This window comes from Prunus avium, chromosome 2, assembly GCF_965620075.1.
Source record: "Prunus avium chromosome 2, drPruAviu1.hap1.1, whole genome shotgun sequence".
Taxonomy (NCBI): Eukaryota; Viridiplantae; Streptophyta; class Magnoliopsida; order Rosales; family Rosaceae; genus Prunus; species Prunus avium.
In genome coordinates, this window is record NC_142285.1 from 6625605 (window position 1) to 6647365 (window position 21761).

General features: G+C 34.7%; 3 protein-coding genes and 1 long non-coding RNA gene across 8 annotated transcripts; 3 read left to right on the plus strand and 1 right to left on the minus strand.

Annotated features, from left to right (window-relative positions):
* The first annotated feature begins 10144 nt into the window (after positions 1-10144).
* Positions 10145-11596, plus strand: LOC110764915 (uncharacterized). The gene has a single exon (XM_021967964.2). It carries the CDS (start codon positions 10223-10225, stop codon positions 11408-11410), a length of 1188 nt encoding a protein of 395 aa, XP_021823656.2. The 5' UTR covers positions 10145-10222; the 3' UTR covers positions 11411-11596.
* A 334-nt stretch (positions 11597-11930) lies between these two features.
* Positions 11931-12922, plus strand: LOC148296361 (uncharacterized). The gene is made up of 2 exons (XR_015834124.1): positions 11931-12262; positions 12571-12922. It is a non-coding gene; the product is annotated as an uncharacterized LOC148296361 (long non-coding RNA).
* Positions 12923-14053: 1131 nt separating this feature from the next.
* Positions 14054-17419, plus strand: LOC110764913 (transcription termination factor MTERF15, mitochondrial-like). Of its 5 annotated transcripts, none has more exons than XM_088247718.1 (2): positions 14054-16320; positions 16508-17419. In XM_088247718.1, exon 1 carries the CDS (start codon positions 14159-14161, stop codon positions 15350-15352), a length of 1194 nt encoding a protein of 397 aa, XP_088103844.1. In that variant the 5' UTR covers positions 14054-14158; the 3' UTR covers positions 15353-16320; positions 16508-17419. The 5 variants fall into 5 exon arrangements, with proteins under 5 accessions (XP_088103844.1, XP_088103845.1, XP_088103843.1 ...); XM_088247719.1 differs by having other exon boundaries at positions 14054-15978; XM_088247717.1 differs by having other exon boundaries at positions 14054-15414; positions 15725-17419.
* A 1113-nt stretch (positions 17420-18532) lies between these two features.
* Positions 18533-19202, minus strand: LOC148296362 (uncharacterized). Its single transcript, XM_088248192.1, has one exon. It carries the CDS (start codon positions 19001-19003, stop codon positions 18614-18616), a length of 390 nt encoding a protein of 129 aa, XP_088104318.1. The 5' UTR covers positions 19004-19202; the 3' UTR covers positions 18533-18613.
* Positions 19203-21761: the final 2559 nt, after the last annotated feature.

Sequence of the window (21761 nt, forward strand, 5' to 3'; positions counted from 1 at the left end):
ACGACCCTTTTTATGAAAAGGGTCGTCTATTATATGTAAAGACGACGGTTTTTTTTATAAAAGGGTCGTCTATTATATGTAAAGACGACGGTTTTTTTTATAAAAAGGGTCGTCTATTATATGTAAAGACGACGGTTTTTTTATGAAAGGGTCGTCTATTATATATAAAGACGACGGTTTTTTTTATAAAAAGGGTCGTCTATTATATGTAAAGACGACGGTTTTTTTATAAAAAGGGTCGTCTTTTAAAACACGCGAAAAAATGGCCGCTTAAGTGAATTCGCGCTCGACAAATTTTCAAATTTTCACCCGTCTTTGAAAACCTTATCTCTCATTAACAAGCGTCGTCTTTTAAAACACGCTAAAAAAAGGCTACTTAAGTGAATTCGCGCTCAACAAATTTTCAGATTTTCCCCCGTCTCTGAAAACCTTATCTCTCCCTCCTTGAAACCCTCCTGCACTCTCTAAAACACCCTCATGAAACTCTCTACAAAATCATCAAAAAATCGATATCAATGAAGGAGTTGAGAGATTGAGGTCTTCGCAGATCCATAAGATGTAGAGGGAGGTTCTGTATTTGAGAATCGAAGCTGGTTGAAAGGTTTGATTTGAAAGATCTCGACCTTCACTTTCTTCAAAGAAGATCTCGCTCTCAGGCACTCAACTCGCTCATCAAACTCAGCGACTAGATCTAGAAAGACTTATGGAAATCGGTCTATATATATATATATATATATATATATATATATATATATATATATATATATATATATATATATATATGTTTGTTCATGTATTGTGCTAATTTCGTGGGATTTAAGTGAGTTTCTCATTTGGGTTTTTTATAAATATGCACAGCCGTCCCACAAGGCCTTCGTAATCAAGAAGAAGCTGACGAAGAAGATGAGGCAAAACATACCCATCCCTCACTAGATCCGTTTGTTTTTGGACCGACAACATCATCAGGTCCAAAATACTTTTTGTTTTTGTTGTTTACTTTAATTATTTTGGAATTTCATTGTTAATTTTCTGAATCTCTGATTTTTCATTTGTTATGGTGCCACCACAAGAACAGGTACTTTGCCAATTATGCCAATTGTGTTCTGTTGTCATTCTAGAGCTGCATAGATCTTTTTGCTAAGGTTAGGTTACTGCTAAACAAGTTTATGTTTAAGAGTATTGGGGTCTCTTTCGTGCAGGTCTTTCCTTTTCCGACACCAACAACTTGGAAAATGTGCAAGAAGGCAGAGCTAAGTCAACCCAAGAACAAATTGATGAAGTTAAAATCAAATTAGTAAAATTTGTGAGCTCCGTTATTTCTAATTATAGGTAGGAAGTATGTATGTAATAGAATAAAGATTGGTTGACTATGTAATAACTATTGACTCTTCAAAAAACTAAAGATAATAAAACGATGGTTTTATTGGAAAAACCGTCATCTGTATATATTATCAATGACCTCTTTTAACACCATAACGTCTTTTTATATACAATCAACGACGGTTTTACTAAAAAATCGTTGTTTTAGAGTTAATAGACGACAATATTTCAAGAAATCGTCGTCTTCACATTTAATAGATGATGGCTTTTTAACAAAACCGACGTCTTTGGATATAATAAAACATAGTTCTTTACTTAATAATAGACGACCCTTTTTATAAAAAACCGTCGTCTTTACATATAATAGACGACCCTTTTTATATGAAAAGGGTCGTCTTTAATTCATAATATACGACCATTTTCATATAAAAAGGGTTGTCTTTACATATAATAGACGACCCTTTTTATAAAAAAACCGTCGTCTTTACATATAATAGACGACCCATTTTATAAAAAAACCGTCGTCTTTACATATAATAGACGACCCCTTTTATAAAAAAACCGTCGTCTTTATATATTATAGACGACCCTTTCATAAAAAAACCGTCGTCTTTACATATAATAGACGACCCTTTTTATAAAAAAACCGTCGTCTTTACATATAATAGACGACCCCTTTTATAAAAAAAACCGTCGTCTTTACATATAATAAACGACCCTTTTTATAAAAAAACCGTCGTCTTTACATATAATAGACGACCCCTTTTATAAAAAAACCGTCGTCTTTATATATTATAGACGACCCTTTTTATAAAAAACCGTCATCTTTACTTAATAATAGATTACCCTTTTTATTAAAAAACCGTCGTCTTTAAAAATAATAGACGACGGGGATTTACCGTCGTGGTTTTATGCATGAAAAGACGTCGCTCGATTTTACGACGGATGAAAAACCGAATACACGACGGTGGATTACCGTCGTCTATTTCGATTTTTGTAGTAGTGATAGATTAATTTGGTGAATTGGAATTCATCAACAATATCTAGAAATTCATACACTCAAGCATCAAAACAATAAGGTTTTCATGTTTAGGGCTTCAACCTAAGCCCTAGCTATGGAGTTTAGTTGCTCATACTTATTTCAAATACAAACTCAAAACAAAATTAGAAAGAAGTTACAGATTTTGTAAACATGGGAGCTCAAGGTCTTCAATGGTGGAAATCTCTTCCACTTCTTGCTTTGTTGCCCTCCCTAGCTCTAAGCTCTCCAAAATCTGCTTCCAATGTGTAGAATAGTAGAATGGATAGATTACCCACGTTCAAAAGCCTCTCCAACTTCAGATTGCACACCCATGTGCCTTTTGCCCATCAATTCCAGCTCATAGATATAATATAAAACTCATGCTTTAGTTAAAGCCTTTGCCCTTGTCCCCTTTGCCATGATGAAGCCTTGTCCTCACAAAGATGACAATTGCTTCAGAAAATATCTCATTTACTAAGGTAAATTCTTGCTACCAAGTGTTATGGTAACAAGAAGAATCAAGTGACACATTGGAGGTAAAAGCTGGACTACTTCGGATTTCCAGAGCTGTGGTAACATGCTAGATTGGTTGGATAGGCAATACTTGTCCAATGGAGCTCAAATTTGGATATGTTGTAGTCAACATCCATTGGAACAAGTTTCATGAAGATCTTCACCTCATCCGAGCACCAGAGCATGTTGATCCCAGGCCAAGAAGTTTACCTACGAAAATGAACAAAAACAGAATTTATAACCAATAATGCACTTTTAGCTCATTTTCATTCTAACCAAGGTAAAATCTAAGAAAACACAAAAAGGAAGTAAAAAGCTATAAAATGTCAAGAACTAACTCAAAATAATAGGTGAATAACATGAAAAATCATGTGTAAAAATGAACCGAACAATAGATTAACAAGATGTTTTGGTGTACGGCATGTACAGGACCAGTGTCCTTTCATTCCACAGCTGTAACAAGCATCATCATTTTTCCTTTGGGAATTATACATAACTTTCCCTTTTCCTTTTCCATCATGATTATTCCACTGCTAGTGGTGTGGTGTGTTTTTCTTATTTAAATAACTTACTTGATTTCGGTAACTGACAAATGTAAATAAAGATTGGCCAACTGGAAGAGGCAGTCCAGTAAAGTTGAAAATTTCCGAAAAAAGTGCAATGATTGAACCTATAGTTTAAAACACCAAAATGATATGAAAATGTATATGTTGTAAATTGGTGTTTGAGATGAAGTGAAATAAATCACTGGATGATATGGCACAATGTTTCCCAGTAAAAGACATGGGATTATGATGGTAAACATATGCAGCTATGTTATGCATATTTATGAAAAATTCATGTGTATGAAAATTCCTGAAGAATTCAAAATGCCTAAAGCAAATTATTTAAAAATATGATGGCTTGTAATGATCCTTGTGTTGATTAAAGTATTGTGAAAGAATATGGTATAATCATCTTAATGAATATCTATTAGAAAAAGGATATATAAATAATCCAAATTTTGGAAATGAGTTTACCATCATTGCAGTATATATATATATATATGAAGAATTTTGTTAGAACTCTTGAAGAGTTTACAAAGGCTTCCCCTGATTTAATAAAGGAATTTGAGATGAAAAATCTATAAAGATTACGAAGTGTCTGAAACATATCGCCAGAAGCAATTTCCTGAAGAATACAAAAGAACAAATCCTAAAAGATTAATGTGCCATGCAATATATAAATTGCACAAAGAAATCTAGAAGAAGAAACCGAGAGAACATTGCTATGGTTCTCTCTATCTATACTCTCCTAAATTCTCACTCAAAAGGACGGAACTGTGTATAGGCTGGGGTGGGCTCTAGCCCAGTGCAAAAATTGTAAAATATTAAACTGAGTGCAGATTTTATACAGATTTTATACGGTTATTTTCACTCCCAAAAATATTAGCCCATCATCCCTAGCTAATGTCAGCCGACATGTCTCCTTGTCTTGTGCTTTTTCTCTTGTTTAATATTAGTTTGACAAAAACAACAAATAAAGCTCATCACATTCCATGTTGTCTCTAATATAATAAGCTAATAAAAAACAACATATTGGTATATCTCTTCTCCCATCGCACAAACATTCTTCTCTTTTCCCTATTAACCTTCAGCTCTCTTCTTTGGCTTAACATCAATCAATCAAGCCTCTGTTTTCGTTTTCTCTTGGTTGGTCTTGGCCATCGAAAACCTGTCATTAAATCTCTTTGAACTTGATAATGAATGAGCCGATACTGATTTCCTCTCAAGAGGTAAACTTCATTGTAGTTTTCATTTCAAAATTCAATCTATGTGTTTATGGAGCATTTGGTAAATGATAAAATGTCATTTTAAATTAATATTTAGGTTTATATGTATTTCTACAGGTATTGAGAAATTAAGGAAATTTGAAATTGGAATTCTACCAAAGGTTGCAATACACTCTTCAGGTAGAATAATCTTATTGATTTTTTTATATTGAAATTTTGGCGTATGTTACCTATAGTTCTTGATGGTATGGCAGTAGATGCAAATGCAATGCAATATAAAACTATTACATCTTTTCCTTTGTGCAGTTTGGATTGCATATTTTGGATTGCTGATTGCGTTAGCATTATTTACTTCTCTATCTTTATAGTATTATTTCTTGTTTGGACATAATGTCAAATGATGATAATAGTAGATTGACAAAGAGAGGAAAAACTATTGATTCATTCTTCAAAAAAAGTGGGAATGATACTTCGATTCCGGAAGAACTTTCATTTTTTGTTTTTATTTTAATATAAATAATAATTTAAATTACTCTAAATTAATGTAATATACTAAACTGTGAGCTTACTGCTCTGTCCAACTGGCCGGGAGATAGTTATAGAATAAAGATGGTAAGTTTCATGATAGGTGGGAGATAAAATATATAGGATAGAGATGGTAAGTTTAATGATAGGTGAGAGATAAAATTGGGAAAGATGAAGTGTTTATTGTTATGTATTATACGCATAGACAAATGTGTTGAATGAGTTGTGTGCATTATTTTCATTTTGTATTGACAATCATATTGCGTTAGCGTAATTTGATGTGAACACTGAATGTGTAAATGTTTGTGCTTTAACAGCGAAGTCCTACAAGCATTTTAGAAGAGAGAAGGGTGATGGCATTGGCGGCTAAGATAGGCGAGGAGGAGGTGGCCAAGATTTGATTGCGGTGTCTTTGGGTTTTTTTTAATTAGATCTTAATTTTATTTGTTTAGTTCTTATTTATTTATTTTTAAATTGAATTTCTTTTTTTATTAATATTTAATAGTTTTTAAAATTTTCTGAAAGAAATTAACACATTAACTCACATTTATTTGTATTTTGTAAAGGACCCACTAGTGTAATAGTTTGGAACAATTGCTCCTCCAAGTAAGGTCTTGGTTCGGGTCCTAACATTCATGTAGTGTGTGTGAATTTAGTAATAGTATTATTATCGCCCCTTTCAATAGAAAACGTCATTTAAAAAACATTTATTTGCATTTCTTATTCCCATTCTAATGCTTGGTTTGTCCAATTTCCACTAAAACATGTTTTAATGGAGGAGCCGTCACCTCAATAATTCCATGAGAGCTTGAATTCACAAGAGAGGAGATGATCTAAATCTGATTGGACCAATATCACAATCACTTTTCCACTACATTTTCCACGAGCTCAAATAAATACATCAATTATAGGTATTTGTTATAAACTAAATGTAATGGATGCCCACTATGCTTTAGTATACCTAATGTATGTCACATCATATCCAACTATACCTACCATATGACTCACCCTCCCAATTACTCACTATATTATATTTGTAATTGCCAATTCTAGCTGTCTATAAATAGGCACTCAATGAAGATGAAATATACAAGCTTAAGAAGAGAAATTCTATGGTTATTCTCTTCCTCTTCAATTCTCTCTTAACTCCCTTAGTTTTATAACACGTTATCAGCACGAGTCTCTAACCACCCCAGGATCTTGGTTGAACTCGGTATAATTCGCTTCTCTCTAAATTCATATTCTGTAATTTAAGTACTATTTTTACTAACCAAGTTTCATTTAGATGTAGCTATACACATATTAATTGAAACAGGAGGAAGCTATGTCAACACATGAATCTTCTATATTATCTAACTTTTGTGCAGGGTATTTATCTAATATATATAATACTTATTCCCTTTTGAATATATGCATAAGTTTAATACCTAAAGTTTATATATATATATATATATATTATTTTTCTGTAATAAAGTTTCCTTATTATACATGAACCCGAAGTTCATAGATCAACACATTTGGAACCCGAAGTTCCAAACCAAAATGATAATTGTAATATCATAAATACTTTATAAGAAATGAATTTGTTGAATGAAAACCTGAAGTTTAAATTCAAAATAAATTAGAACCAGAAGTTCTAAATGATATGATAATCCAAAGAGCCAAAAGTCTTAAAATTTATTAAATTTGATATGTAGCTTCAAATACATAATCTTGAGCATTTATATTATTAATTCATACTGTTATTTTATAGATACACAACAATGTCAAACCTTGCCAAGATCGATTTTATTGTACTAGATATTTCTGGCAAGAATTATCTAAAGTGGGTTCTGGATCCGGAAATCCACTTGCATGCGAATAATCTGGAAAATACCATCAGGGAAGGAAATCAACCATCCCTGCAGGATCGGGCAAAGGCAATGATTTTCCTTCCTCGGCATCTTCATGAAGGATTAAAAATTGAATATCTTGGGGTGAAGGATCCAGCAATGCCCTGGAAAAATTTGGAAGAAAGATATGACCACCAAAACAGCATAATACTTCCAAAGGCTCAATATGATTGGATGCATCTGTGTTTGCAGGATTTCAAATTTGTAAATGAGTATAATTCAGCACTGTTTAAAATTATATCTCAATTAACCTTGTGTGGAGACAAAATTACAGATGAAGATATACTGGAAAAGACATCCACTACTTTTCATGCATCCAACATGCTCCTACAGCAGCAATACAGAGAAAGGGGGTTTAAGAAATATTCCCAACTGATTTCATGTATTCTTGTTGCTGAACAAAATAATGAACTTTGAATGAAAAATAATGAACAAAATAATGAACTTGTAATGCCTTAAACCCCCTTTCATTATTTTGTTCATTATTCTTGTTATTTTGTGTATTCTTGTTATTTTGTTCATTATTTTTCATTAAAAGTTCATTATTTTGTTCTGCAACAAGAAGACATTAAATCAGTTTGGAATATTTCTTAAACCCCCTTTCTCTGTATTGCTGCTGCAAGAGCATGTTGGATGCATGAAAAGTAGTGAATGTCTTTTCCAGCATATATCTGTAATTTTGTCTCCACACAAGGTTAATTGAGATACAATTTTAAACAGTGCTGAATTGTACTCATTTACATATTTGAAATCATGCAAACGCAGATGCATCCAATCACATCGAGCCTTTGGAAGTATTATGCTCTTTTGGTGGTAATATCTTTCTTCCAAATTTTTCTAGAGCATTGCTGGATCCTTCACCCCAAGATATTCAGTTTTTAATCCTTCATGAAGATGCCGACGAAGGAAAATCATTCCCTTTGCGCGATCCTGCAGGGATGCTTGATTTCCTTCCCTGATGGTATTTCCCAGGTTATTCGCATGCAAGTGGATTTCCGCATCCAGAACCCACGTTAGATAGTTCTTGCCAAAAATATCTAGTGCAATAAAATCGATCTTGGCAAGGTTTGACATTGTTGTGTACCAATAAAATAACAGTATGAATTAATAATATAAATGCTCAAGATTATGTATTTGAAGCTACATATCAAATTTAATAAATTTTAAGACTTCTGGCTCTTTGGATTATCATATCATTTAGAACTTCTGGTTCTAATATTATTTTGAATTTAAACTTCAGGTTTTCATTCAACAAATTCATTTCTTATAAAGTATTTATGATATTACAATTATCATTCTGGTTTGGAACTTCGGGTTCCAAATGTGTTGATCTATGAACTTCGGGTTCATGTATAATAAGGAAACTTTATTACAGAAAAATAATATATATATATATATATATATATATATATATATATATATATATATATATATATATATAAACTTTAGGTATTAAACTTATGCATATATTCAAAAGGGAATAAGTATATGTTATATAAATGCCATGCATGAATGTTAGATATAAAATGGATATATATTAGATAAATACCCTGCACAAAAGTTAGATAATATAGAAGATTCATGTGTTGACATAGCTTCCTCCTGTTTCAATTAATATGTGTATAGCTACATCTAAATGAAACTTGGTTAGTAAAAATAGTACTTAAATTACAGAATATGAATTTAGAGAGAAGCGAATTATACCGAGTTCAACCAAGATCCTGGGGTGGTTAGAGACTCGTGCTGATAACGTGTTATAAAACTAAGGGAGTTAAGAGATAATTAAAGAGGAAGAGAATAACCATAGAATTTCTCTTCTTAAGCTTGTATATTTCATCTTCATTGAGTGCCTATTTATAGACAGCTAGAATTGGCAATTACAAATATAATATAGTGAGTAATTGGGAGGGTGAGTCATATGGTAGGTATAGTTGGATATGATGTGACATACATTAGGTATACTAAAGCATAGTGGGCATCCATTACATTTAGTTTATAACAAATACCTATAATTGATGTATTTATTTGAGCTCGTGGAAAATGTAGTGGAAAAGTGATTGTGATATTGGTCCAATCAGATTTAGATCATCTCCTCTCTTGTGAATTCAAGCTCTCATGGAATTATTGAGGTGACGGCTCCCCCATTAAAACATGTTTTAGTGGAAATTGGACAAACCAAGCATTAGAATGGGAATAAGAAATGCAAATAAATGTTTTTTAAATGACGTTTTCTATTGAAAGGGGCGATAATAATACTATTACTAAATTCACACACACTACATGAATGTTAGGACCCGAACCAAGACCTTACTTGGAGGAGCAATTGTTCCAAACTATTACACTAGTGGGTCCTTTACAAAATACAAATAAATGTGAGTTAATGTGTTAATTTCTTTCAGAAAATTTTAAAAACTATTAAATATTAATAAAAAAAGAAATTCAATTTAAAAATAAATAAATAAGAACTAAACAAATAAAATTAAGATCTAATTAAAAAAAACCCAAAGACACCGCAATCAAATCTTGGCCACCTCCTCCTCGCCTATCTCCGCCATCACCCTTCTCTCTTCTAAAATGCTTGTAGGACTTCGCTGTTAAAGCACAAACATTTACACATTCACTGTTCACATCAAATTACGCAAACGCAATATGATTGTCGATACAAAATAATGCACACAACTAATTCAACACATTTGTCTATGCGTATAATACATAACAATAAACACTTCATCTTTCCCAATTTTATCTCTCACCTATCATTATACTTACCATCTCTATCAAATATATTTTATCTCTCACCTATCATGAAACTTACCATCTTTATTCTATAACTTCTCGGTAGATGTGGATTAAGCCAGGTGAACAGAGCAGTAAGCTCGCAGTTTAGTATATTAAATTAATTTAGAGTAATTTAAATTATTATTTAAATAAAAATAAAAATAAAAAATGAAAGTACCCATATTATCAGCACTAAAAAGCTGAAAGTTTTTGGGGAACCTATGTCAAGTTTTTCCTTCTATTTTTTTTTTTCAGTCCAAAAAAAGAAAAAAGGGGTCCTGTTTTTATTAGATTTTTCTTTCGGGCCAACGTTATCTGCGACTGCGATACATCAGCAGCTCAGCTGACGATTTCAGTTCTCTTTTCTAAAGAAATCTTCAAATTGAAATTGAGATATCTAACATGGTACCGCTCTACAGTTTGAAGAGCCTTAGATTGGATTGTTCAATATTTTCTTGTACATTTGCTTCCAAAACTAAAAGATTTATTGTTGGAGAGCTAAAACCCTCGCAATTTTCTCTTCAAAATCAGTTACTTTACAGACCCATCACCACTGAAATCTCAGAAAATCCAAACAATTTCACAGTCGCTTACCTCATAAACTCATGTGGCTTGTCGCCGGAAGGTGCGATTTCAGCAGCCAAGTGGGTCGAGTTGCAGTCCCCAGAAAGAGCAGACTCTGTTTTAGCCCTTCTGAGAAACCATGGACTCTCTGAAACCCAGATCTCCAAGCTTGTAAGGTCGCGTCCCCAACTTCTTTTAGCCAATCCTGAGAAAACCCTTTTGCCCAAGCTTGCGTTTTTCAGCTCTCTTGGAATTTCAAGGCAGGACCTTGCAAAAACTCTGGCTTTTAATCCGAAGCTTTTGTCACGGAGCTTGAAGAAACAGATCATACCCACGTACAATTTCCTTAGGAGTCTGGTTTCTGAGAAAATGCTTGTTGCTATTTTCAAGCACAACTCGTGTATTTTCGTGGAAAGTAACTGCAATGTGTTGGCAAATATTGGACGTTTGAGAGAATTGGGTATGCCCCAATCATGCATTTCTATGTTGCTAGCTCACTACACTACCGTTTTGATGATAAATCCTGAAAATTTTGGTCAACTTGTGGCTGAGGTTAAGGAAATGGGATTTAATCTGGAAAAGTCGACTTCAGTGAATGCAATGCGTGCATTGTGTGGTAAGAATAAGCTGATATGGAATCGAAGTCGAGAAGTTTTTAGGAGGTGGGGTTGGTCTGAGGATGATGTTCTCTCTGCTTTCAGGAAGAACCCGCAGTTTATGATTGTGTCAGAGAAGAAACTACTGCAGGCAATGGACCTTTTAGTGAATAAGATGGGATGGCCATCAGAAATGATTGCCAAATATCCAGTGGTCCTGAGCCTCAGTTTGGAGAGGAGACTTATTCCAAGGTGTTCGGTTGTTAAAGTTCTATTGTCGAAAGGATTGGTAAATGAAAACTTGAATTTAGGTTCTGTGTTGCTTCCTGCAGAGAAGGAGTTCTTGGGGAAGTTTGTAACCGGATATCTCAAAGAAGTACCGCAATTGTGGGATGTGTATCAAGGGAAAGTGGATATCCAGGATGTATGATATTGATACCTTGAAATGGCTGAGCTTGTATATAGATTTAACCCCCTGAATATCCAGGTTTGTAACCATCACTCACATGTATTAGCTTGCTTTTGGCACAATATTAGAAGGTTGTCTTGTACCCTAGAACTTGTCCCAGCGTGTTATTAAATTCGCTGGAAGTAAATTCATTTGTTCACTTTTCTACTTCATAGCCTGGCTGCTTTTCGTTAGACTTAAATATACCTTCTTATTAGATGACTTGCTTAAAGTTTGCCTTACCGCGGTGGTGTTGCCAATCTCCTGCAGTTCATACATTAACATTGGTTAGCCTTGAAAATTTTCATAGAATAGACACATATATTGCTTTTATTCGGAGTTTAATCTTGCCCATTTTTGAAGTTATAACATATCAATAGTAGCTGTCAGCACTTTATCCCTTGCTCTGATGAAAGAAAAAGCAGCTTGAAGAAGCAATTATCTCTTCTTCTCTTTCTTCTTCTTTTTTGGTTTTGGGGGGGGAGGGGTGGGGCGGCACGGTGGGGGTTATGATTGAAGAAGTAATATTTGAGATTAGCTGTGTGTACTTCAATTAGATTAGTCTCTGATTGGTATGATTCATGAACATTGACGTTGTAAATAGGAACGCTAGTCATGGATAGGGTGTATCTGCATTCTGCACAAAGCGTCTTACACAGTAATGATGTATGACTCTTTCTTTTCTTCCTTTTCCTTTTAGCATACCATTTTTTAGCTTTTTCCACTTGGTGCAATTGCAAAAATTGTATTAGTTCATGAAGCTGAGGCATTTTGGAGCAATTGTGGAGGACATCAGTCCTTTCTCCAGCACAAGTTTTTGTGTATGGTGTGGTGGTAAGACAAATTGTTGTTGATACCTTTATTATGTGTTCCAACTTGATCAATATCAATTTTGTTTTGCTAAATCCTAAATACAAATTAGCTTCAAAATGATATCCTAAATCCAAACTGATAGGTTGAATGTGATTATGTGATACGTATTGTTCTTTCTTACGCACCTTAATTGCACATAGTGAATTTGGAGCGCTCATGTTTCAAGCGTCCATGCTTGATCATTTTGTATATACTGTGCATATAAATATTTAGAGCTCAGTTTTATACTTTGTCCTTGAGGATGTGAATTTTTGTGCCCCCCTTTCTAGAATACAATTGGAGAATTTCCTGTTGCGGTAGAGTTGCCTTCCATAATCTGGAAAATCCTTAGAACCTGAAACTAGAAGGTGAGTTCCGTAAGTTGGGATAAAAAGCGAGAAGTGGTTGCTGGAGCCATGAGCTTGTAATGGAGAAAAACTTAGCTGCAACCGGTTCACGCAAGTTTTTCTCCTTGCGATGACATGATGTATATACATAGCGAGGCTAGAGGGCCATCACATGTAGTGTTAACTGGTTAGGTATTGTGGCAATTGTGCCTTTGTTTTCGATTACAATTGATGATTGTGACCTAAACATGAATTCATGTGTCAAATATTTTAGAGTTATGTCGGAGATTCTTCATATGTTGTTCAAATTGAAATTGCTGGTTTGTACACAAAGAGTTGCCCCTAATGTGTGTGGCATACACCTGCCAAATGTAGGAAGCACCGTATAACTATCCAACAAGCAAACGCAATATCACTATCCAACGTTCTGCAAGATGTGTGTGCTACTTTCCTGTACCTCCATTTCCCAAAAAAGCTTCCAAAAAAATGTTCCAAAGTCTTCTAACTTCTCCAATAAAATAAAAATAGACTTGAACGATTCCAAAAATTACAAAATCTCCAAAGTTTTCAACTTATCACCACTTTGAGCCAAAGAAATTCTTTTTCACATGGTGGCTTCAACTAAAATTTCAAATATCTTGTGGCTTACATTTCACATGAGCCCCTGGTCTTGAGGAGGTGATGCATCAAAAGGGCAACTTTTATAGCCAACCCTCTAGCCTCACGAACCTGAGAACGTGCACGGAAGTTGAGTCTCGTGGTGGCACGTTTGTGGTATGTGGCGGTGACCGTAGGAGGCTTCTAACAATAGGATGTTTGAGGTGATCTGATGAACCTCACCCGTTTTATATTTTCTATCAATTGTCATTGAAGAAATCGTGGTTGAGTCTTCGAAATTCACTCTCAAGGAGAGGAAATGTTGGGTTAAGGGTTCCTCCATAAACCCCCAAACTACCAATTTTCATGAGCTTTTCTTGGTTTTTCGCCTCTTATTCGTATCATATTGAGTTACTTATGAGGCCTAAGTAGGGAATATTAGTGTCCCAAAACATATGGAAGAGATGGTAACGAGATTCATGTTAGTAGTAGTTGTTTCATATGCAAGCAACACTTAACCTAAAGCCACTTCCAAATGATGCTATATGTTTGGGATATGAGTACAATAAATGAAACTGCTCTAGAATCTTAATGATCCCATTTGTTGGAGGAATGCTAACTCCCAAATCGAGAATAACTCCTACGTAATGAGAATGTCATTATAGCAGTATTTCAAGCTAATCACACATTATTTTGTAAAAAATTTAAACCCATAATAAGGTGTCGGAAAAATATAAACACGCGTGAGTGACTTAAAATAAACATCTTCATTCTAGGAAGTTATGGTTAAAACCCTTTTGAACCCCTGTTTTAGTTAAATAAAAAACCCTTTTCGTTCAAAAAGTTAAAATAAACCTTTTGGACCGAAGACCCGCTAGGATTTTAGAAAACAAATTGTTCATCTTCTTCATCGTTTAACAGGGCCACATCTATCATGGTTCTGCTCTTCAAATTGAAGAACCTCAGAGTGGATTGTTCTATATTTACTTGCACATTTGCTTCCAAAACTAGAAGCTTTGTGGTTGGAGACCTGAAACCCTCGCATTTCACTCTTCATCCTCGGTTTCTTTACAGATACATCACCACCGAAATCTCACCAACCCAAAACGATTTCACAGTCACTTACCTCATAAACTCATGTGGGTTGTCCCCAGAAGATGCAATTTCAGCGTCCAAGATGGTCAAGTTGAAATCTACAGACAGAGCAGACTCTGTTTTGGCCCTTCTGAGAAGCCATGGCCTCTCTCAACCCCAAATCTCAAAGGTTTTCAAGTGTTGCCCAAGAGTTCTTACATCCTGTCCAGAGAAAACCCTTTCTCCCAAGCTTCAGTTTTTCAGCTCTGTTGGAGTTTCAAGGGAGGACCTTGCAATATCTGTGACCGCTAATCCATGTCTCTTGACAGTAAGCTTGAGGGAACGGATTGTACCCACTTATAATTTCCTTAGGAGTATGATTTCTGAGAAAAATGTCGTTACTGTTTTCAAGCGCCGGTCACGGGTTTTCTTGGGCAATCACTGCAATGATGTGGTGCCAAATATTGGGCTTCTGAGAGAACTGGGTATGCCTCAATCTTCCATTTCTGTGTTACTAGCTCATTACATTCATGTTGTGATGCACGAGCATAAAAAGTTCGGTGAAGTTGTGGGTGAGGTTAAGGAAATGGGATTTAATCTGGAAAGTTCGAATTTCGTGTTTGCACTAAACGCATTGTGTGGTAGGAACAGTAAGTCAATATGGAAACGCAGTCGAGAAGTTTATATGAGGTGGGGTTGGTCTGAGAATGATGTTCTCTCTGCTTTCAGGAAAAATCCAGAGTTTATGATTATGTCGGAGAAGAAAATAATGCGAGTAATGGAATTTTTAGTGAATAAGATGGGATGGCCGTCAGGAATGATTGCCAAACACCCGTGGGTTATGCGTCACAGTTTGGAGAAGAGAATAATCCCAAGGTGTTTGGTTGTTAAAGTTTTGTGTTTGAAAGGTTTGATAGATGAAAACTTGAGTTTGGGATATGTGATTCAACCTGACGAGAAGCTCTTCGTGGAGAGGTTTGTGACCAAATATCAAAATGAAGTACCTCAGTTGTGGAATGTGTATCAAGGGAAAGTTGAAATCGAGGATGTATGATCTTGATAAGTTGATGCTTCATCACTCACTTGTATCAGATTGCTTTGGCACAATATTATAAGGTTGTCCATAAGTAAATTTATTGTTGGCTCTCATACTCAATTTCTAGCTGCTTACATTTATGTGTACTTTCTTATTAGAAGACCTGCTTGAGTTGGCCTAGCTGCTTTAATTTATATGTACTTTCTTATTAGAATAACTGCTTGACTTGGCCTGCTCTCTTTGGCGTCACCAATCTCTTGCATTTTGTGTTCTTGAGTTTGGGTAGCCATATCTTGCATCCATTGTGGTTCAATCAAATTATGAGATATCAACAGTTGTCAGTGCTTTACTCCCTGCTCTGTTAATGCCCTCCACTTGGTTGATTTGTAGGAGACCAGATCAATAAGGCATCAAAACGCTGGGTGTGTTAGCCTTTTCTGATGAGAACTTAATGGTGAAGAACACAATATAGTCAGTGCTTGTGGCGGTTGATTGGGTTTTTAAAGTTTAAAAACCCGGCTTTGAGGGATGTGTAATGAAGGGTGATTTGGAAATTGGTATTTTTGGGGATGAATCTATTCAGTAAGCCGCTGGAGGTTTGCTGATCTCAAGAGAATGTTAGTTCGTTGGATGATCGTTTTGTGGTATGACTTCATTTTTTTATTTTCGACATCTTGGCATGCATGCCATTTAGATTCATTTAGTGCTCCAAGCCATGAGGATATAAGTGCCTGAATCTGATTTTCCAGATGTTATTAGTCAGTACTGGCCTATTTCAGAAGTGTAAACATGTTCAGTGACACTGCCAAGAAAATGAAAAAGTACAATGCTTTTACCCATTTCTGGGTTTGATTCCCGTAGACAATAGACAACCTGAGGTTGAGTCTCATTGCAATGATCTTTTCTTTGTTTTTTTCCTAAGATCACATATGTTGAGCGCAGACAACAACTTAACTTTTTTAATCAGTTGAGAAATATTACAGCAGGTATATCTGCACCTCCTTATTAATTTTCAAATGGTTGGCACCTTGTAATACTTCTTACAGCGGAAGTCACCTTGTCATGATCCAGTAATGTGTCATAGACATGTTTTGTTCCTTATTTGAAAATATGTGCCGTATTGCTATAATAAATCTACAAATTCATTGCAACTGCTGACTTGTCATGATGCAGATCATTACTTTGCCCCTAATTTGGCGGACAGTGAATTCTTTGCCTTGCATATCAATTGGAGGTGCACGTATTCTTATGCCCTTCTTTGAATTTGTCACGTTCTTCAAGTATTGCTGTCTACGCATATCAGTAGACTACATTTCTATCATCGAGTCCTTGTAGTATTGAAGTTCTCTAGAATGGATTTGGAGAATTTTCTGTATGGAGAGGATTTGCCATTCGATGCTCAGAATTTGGAGAATGCGAATAAGATTTTGAATCAGAATAAATAAGGTCTTGAAGCTAAAATAAAGGTGAATGAATCATCAGCTGGAGACTTGCTCTTGATAGGTAGCTTGCTTTTCTGTGGGGCCATGAACTTGTAATTTCACAAGGCTATCTACTTGGCCCTGTAGCATATACAAGGTGTGGCTCCAACGATTCTTATCTGCTTTGAGTAGTTTGGAGATGCTGTAATGTGGTGGTAGGGTTCATGAGACTTGAATTATCTTCATGGAGGAGGAGGAAGTTGGGTTAAGGCAACATAGGTCGCCTTTGGAAGCGTAGCTGCATTCTTATTGCGTGTCTACAGAGATGTACTACCATCTGCACTATGCATCCAGCCTAAAGCAGACATCTTTGCATTTGTACATATGAATATAGATAAGTCAGAAGCAGACATCATCCTTAGTAGACACAAGAAGAGATTTATAACACTCTGACTTGTGTGGTATCAGATGTTTTTAAATTAAAAATTTGCAATGGCATGGATGTAATGCCCTGATTACTGGTTTTATGACTTCTTGAATTGATGTTATTTCCTTCCTGCATATATTACACACTTTTGTAACATCTTGCTAGACAACTTTCTCTTTCTTTAAGGTGGTCTGTCGTTGAAATAGATTGAGGAATATACGATGTTATTTTAGTTTAGTTTTACTTCATCTGGTGGATGCTTGGATGAAGCCTGTTCAACCTATATACTGGTAATAGAGATCCTAATGTGTATGAACGAGTATGTACGTATATTTACGTATTGATTTTCAAGCTTTATCGAATCTAAACTAATTGTTTGGGATGAGCTGTATTCTTGAATCATGTTAGTCATGGACAGGATGTACCTGCAATGTGCAAAGACATGATAAAGGTGTTCACTTTCATTCACCTTTCTTCATTTGCCTCGTAGAATACCTAATATGAGCTTTCCACAAGTTTTAGGCATGGTGTCATTCGTTGATGCATTAACTTTTAATTCCAACTTGATCAAGATCAATTTGGTTTTGCTAATACCTAAATGCGAATTATCTTCAACCCTGGACGAAAGTCATATTGATTTGGGTGAACCAGATAAGATTATGACCTGTTGATCCGATTTTGGGCATCAAACATAAACTATAACACCCAAAAAAAATTCCTTAAACAATTGTTTCAAATATAACACCCTTCCAGAGATAAATTTAGGCTAATGATTTCAGCATTCAATTTTAGTCTCATGTACTCTCGTAAGTGCTGAAAAAGATTATAAAATATTCAATTTGGAGCGCGCACGGCTAAAAGAGGAGTGTGAAAATCACTACAATCCTTAAAAGACATAAGCATGTTTTCCTAACTTGCACAACCACTAGCTTATCACAGTCCTACCTATCTTATCAAATTTATTTACCAAATTAACTTTTATTTCAACAAATATCAAAATGTTACAATACGGATCTCTTGTCAGAACAAATGATCTCATTAAGCTTTCACATGAAAGTTGACCACTGTCGACTGTCGATCTTATATATGTAGATAGTACATTGGGTTTTTTTTTTTTTTTGTCTTTTTTTTTATGGGTCTAAAATACTGCTTTGCTTTTCACTCGCAAGTACATTCCTTTTTTTTTTTTTTCTTTTTTTTTCAGTTGGGTAGGGTAGTTTCACTTGGTATGATTGACAAAAACATTGCAACTGCCACAACTGAATTTTGCCTCCTTGCATTTGGCAGCTGCAGCTAGCATACCATTAGAAACATAACAAAGTAAGCCATGCACAAATTTGAACTCTGGGATTAAATAAACCATATATAAACTAGTATTAATAAAAGAAAATTATATATGGGTAATTACAAATATATTACTAACTATAAAATTCAAATTTGATCAAAGTTTCTGAGCACATCCAACTCAAAATGCCCAGAAAACGGTTCGAACAAAGCATCGGAGCAATTCGGAAACTCATAAAACGAGTTCGAGAAAGGAAGCTGAGGCAACAACACATGATCATGATCATGATCCACACCCTTCAATTGTTGCTCATGAGTAAACTCATGAACATTTTGAGAATGGGCACCTTTGGTCTCCATGAAACGCTCAGCATCAGAGTCTCTACCAGTAAGCTCCTGGACAAGAGCCCTAAACTTAGAGGCACTTGTCTTCACCTTCATAGGGCTTGATATGTACACAACCTTCACACCCTTTGATCTGCTTCTCTTGCTCTGCTTGCGGGGACTCTTCATGTGGTTCTCACCAAGCACATCCATTACCAGAAATTATCAAACACCTTTGAAGCTCAATGTGTACCACAAAAAAAAAAAAGTGTCTAAAAAAGTGTGGGCAGAGTAGGGCGCGAATTGTGATGGCCAGTTTTCCCTAGGGTTGCATAAGCATATATAAGGTACGGATAAAGACTTTTGGGGTCTCCTGGGTGTTTCTTGGAAGGAGAGGTTGGAAGAAAAAATGAAGGGGTTTGATTCATGAATTGGAAAAATGGAAAGTATAGAAGATTCTTGTGGAGATACTTACATGACCCGCATGCTTTTAGATATTTTGTGCCACCTGGCATATTTCATAAATAATTTAATACACGAAATAATTATTCAATGAGACAGTAATACCTTCATATTATATTATTAGGTTTTTCATGTTAGGACGTGTGTGAATTTGTTTACATTATTATGTAAATATTAACATGTTGCAGCTATTTTATAGTAATTATGTTGTCCATTCATGTTATAACAAGTCGATTGATAACAATACGTGTTGGTATTCCAGTACCACATAATAATTTCTTTTTCGGTGAGACAGTAATACCTTCATATTATATTATTAGGTTTATCATGTTAGGACGTGTGTGAATTTGTTTATATTATTATGTAAATATGAACATGTTGCAGCTATTTTATATTAATTATGTTGTCCATTTATATTATAACAAGTCGATTCATAACAATACGTCTCGATATTCCAGTACCACATAATAATTTCTTAAGATATACAGTATAACTTAAGGCTTGACTTATTAAGGCAGGGTTTCAACGTAACAAAGCAACTCCGCAAGTCTGGATAACACTCACGTGCGCAGCCTCCTATGACTTGAATGAAAATTTGGTTTCGTGGAGTCTTGGAATCTCAGACGTGGCTGTAAGGGATTGGTTAAAGATAATAGGGTCGGCTTGTGGAATTGTGGTGGTTTATGAATTGACCAATTAACTTGGGGTATGGTTATCTATCACATGTGTTAAAAATACAAATGATGATGGGGTGTGGGTTTCTCCTAATCCTCAAGATAAGATCTGATGAATATAGTTTTACTATTTTATTTACAAAGATATTATAAATGCGAACTCCGATGGCATTTCACCTTGTTTAAGTAGAGAGAGACTTTTATGTAACGGATATAACACTTTTTGCTATTCCCGACTAATAGAGCAATGGCATGCGAGATAACTTTTTCATGTGTCATTACATTATTGACCGAAATAGCAAAACAGTGATATTCTGTTATAATAAAAATTTTCTAGTCCAAGTAGTCTAACACACAGTAATGCCACAAGCATATAATACAAATCTCAAAATTTTGAAATCTAACTGGTGAAAATATTGTCATGTATCCTACAAGACATTAGTATATATATGTATAAGGAAAACATATTGGTATATCACTTGCTATATCATTTGATGATTAAATTTCATAAAAGTTTTGATAACCCTTTTTTTTCATCTTTTTTTATGAATGGGGACGAAAATTTGTGCATAGGACATCTTCAATTGAGAGGAGACATATCATGAGTAGGTTTTGATAACCATGACTTTGACTAAGAAAAGTATGTGGTATTTAAGCATAAGGGGACAACTTTATTAGATGGCTTTATGGGAAGAGAAACTCTCTTACAACGAGAATAACATTCTTTGCTATTTTCAGCCAATGACGCAATAACACGTACGAAATTTTTTCACGCGCCATCGTATTATTAGTCGATAATAACAAAACAGGACTATCACATTTACAAGTAAGTTTTTTCACTTTAATGGGACGCCTTGTCAGATGTCTTCTTCCTAGTTTAGTGACTCATAGTTGCCAACTGCTAAAGCAATGTACTTATAACTTTATATAATAAAACTGTAGTAATACTATTTTTTTCTTTTGATGAAGTGTACCAAATTTTTTAGTTTTATTTTATAGAGAAAAACGTGCCTTCAGAAATCATTTCTACTTCGTTTTTTTCTTCTTGCTTTGGTGATTACGAGTAATTTTTGGGTGTTTCGGGTATACAACGTGGTTGATGTACCATCCAATAGACGGAGGACATATGTAATATTTCTAATACAGCCCGCCACATGTCATAAAAAGAAATGCAATAAGTTGGACAATAATTCCACATATCCTCCGTCGATTGGATGGTACACCAGCCATGTGGTGTACCCGGAACATATAAAAATTTCTCGGTGATTACATACCTACTTGGTTATTTTATTCTGAAAAAACGGAGAAAATATTATTCAACCAATATCACATTAAGAAATCATTCCTACTTTTGTTGCCAACACCACCCATCTAGAAGACTATTTATTTCTTCCTTTCTAGAAATTTCTTAATTTATTTACATATATTTCTCTTTGAATCTGATGGTTTTTTCTTTTGAATTTCTTTCAAGGGATGTTTTTCAACTCTTTTTTTATTTATTTATCTATTAATTAAGAACGTATGTTCACACGTAAGGTGCAACATCATGAGACCACGTGGCAATAACACAACCACTCAATCATAAATGGGTGATGATTTCAATATTTTTATCAAGTACTATAATGATTGTATGTGAAATGAAGTCATGTTGGAGATCATCGTGGCTTGACCTTCGAGAAATACATCGTATATGCAACTTGCAAGTAATCTCTCAAAACTCCACTGTCACGTCACCCACCATTTTCAACAGGGTCCATTTCCAAAGAAACCCTTTTGTCTTTTTTTCTTTTAAAAAAAACTAGTGATTTTATTATTTATTATATACAATAATAGAA

Bases quoted from the DNA above. Each gene is read 5' to 3' on its own strand.
- LOC148296362 (XM_088248192.1), bottom strand. From the start codon at position 19,003: ATGGATGTGCTTGGTGAGAACCACATGAAGAGTCCCCGCAAGCAGAGC.
- LOC110764915 (XM_021967964.2), top strand. From the start codon at position 10,223: ATGGTACCGCTCTACAGTTTGAAGAGCCTTAGATTGGATTGTTCAATA.
- LOC110764913 (XM_088247718.1), top strand. From the start codon at position 14,159: ATGGTTCTGCTCTTCAAATTGAAGAACCTCAGAGTGGATTGTTCTATA.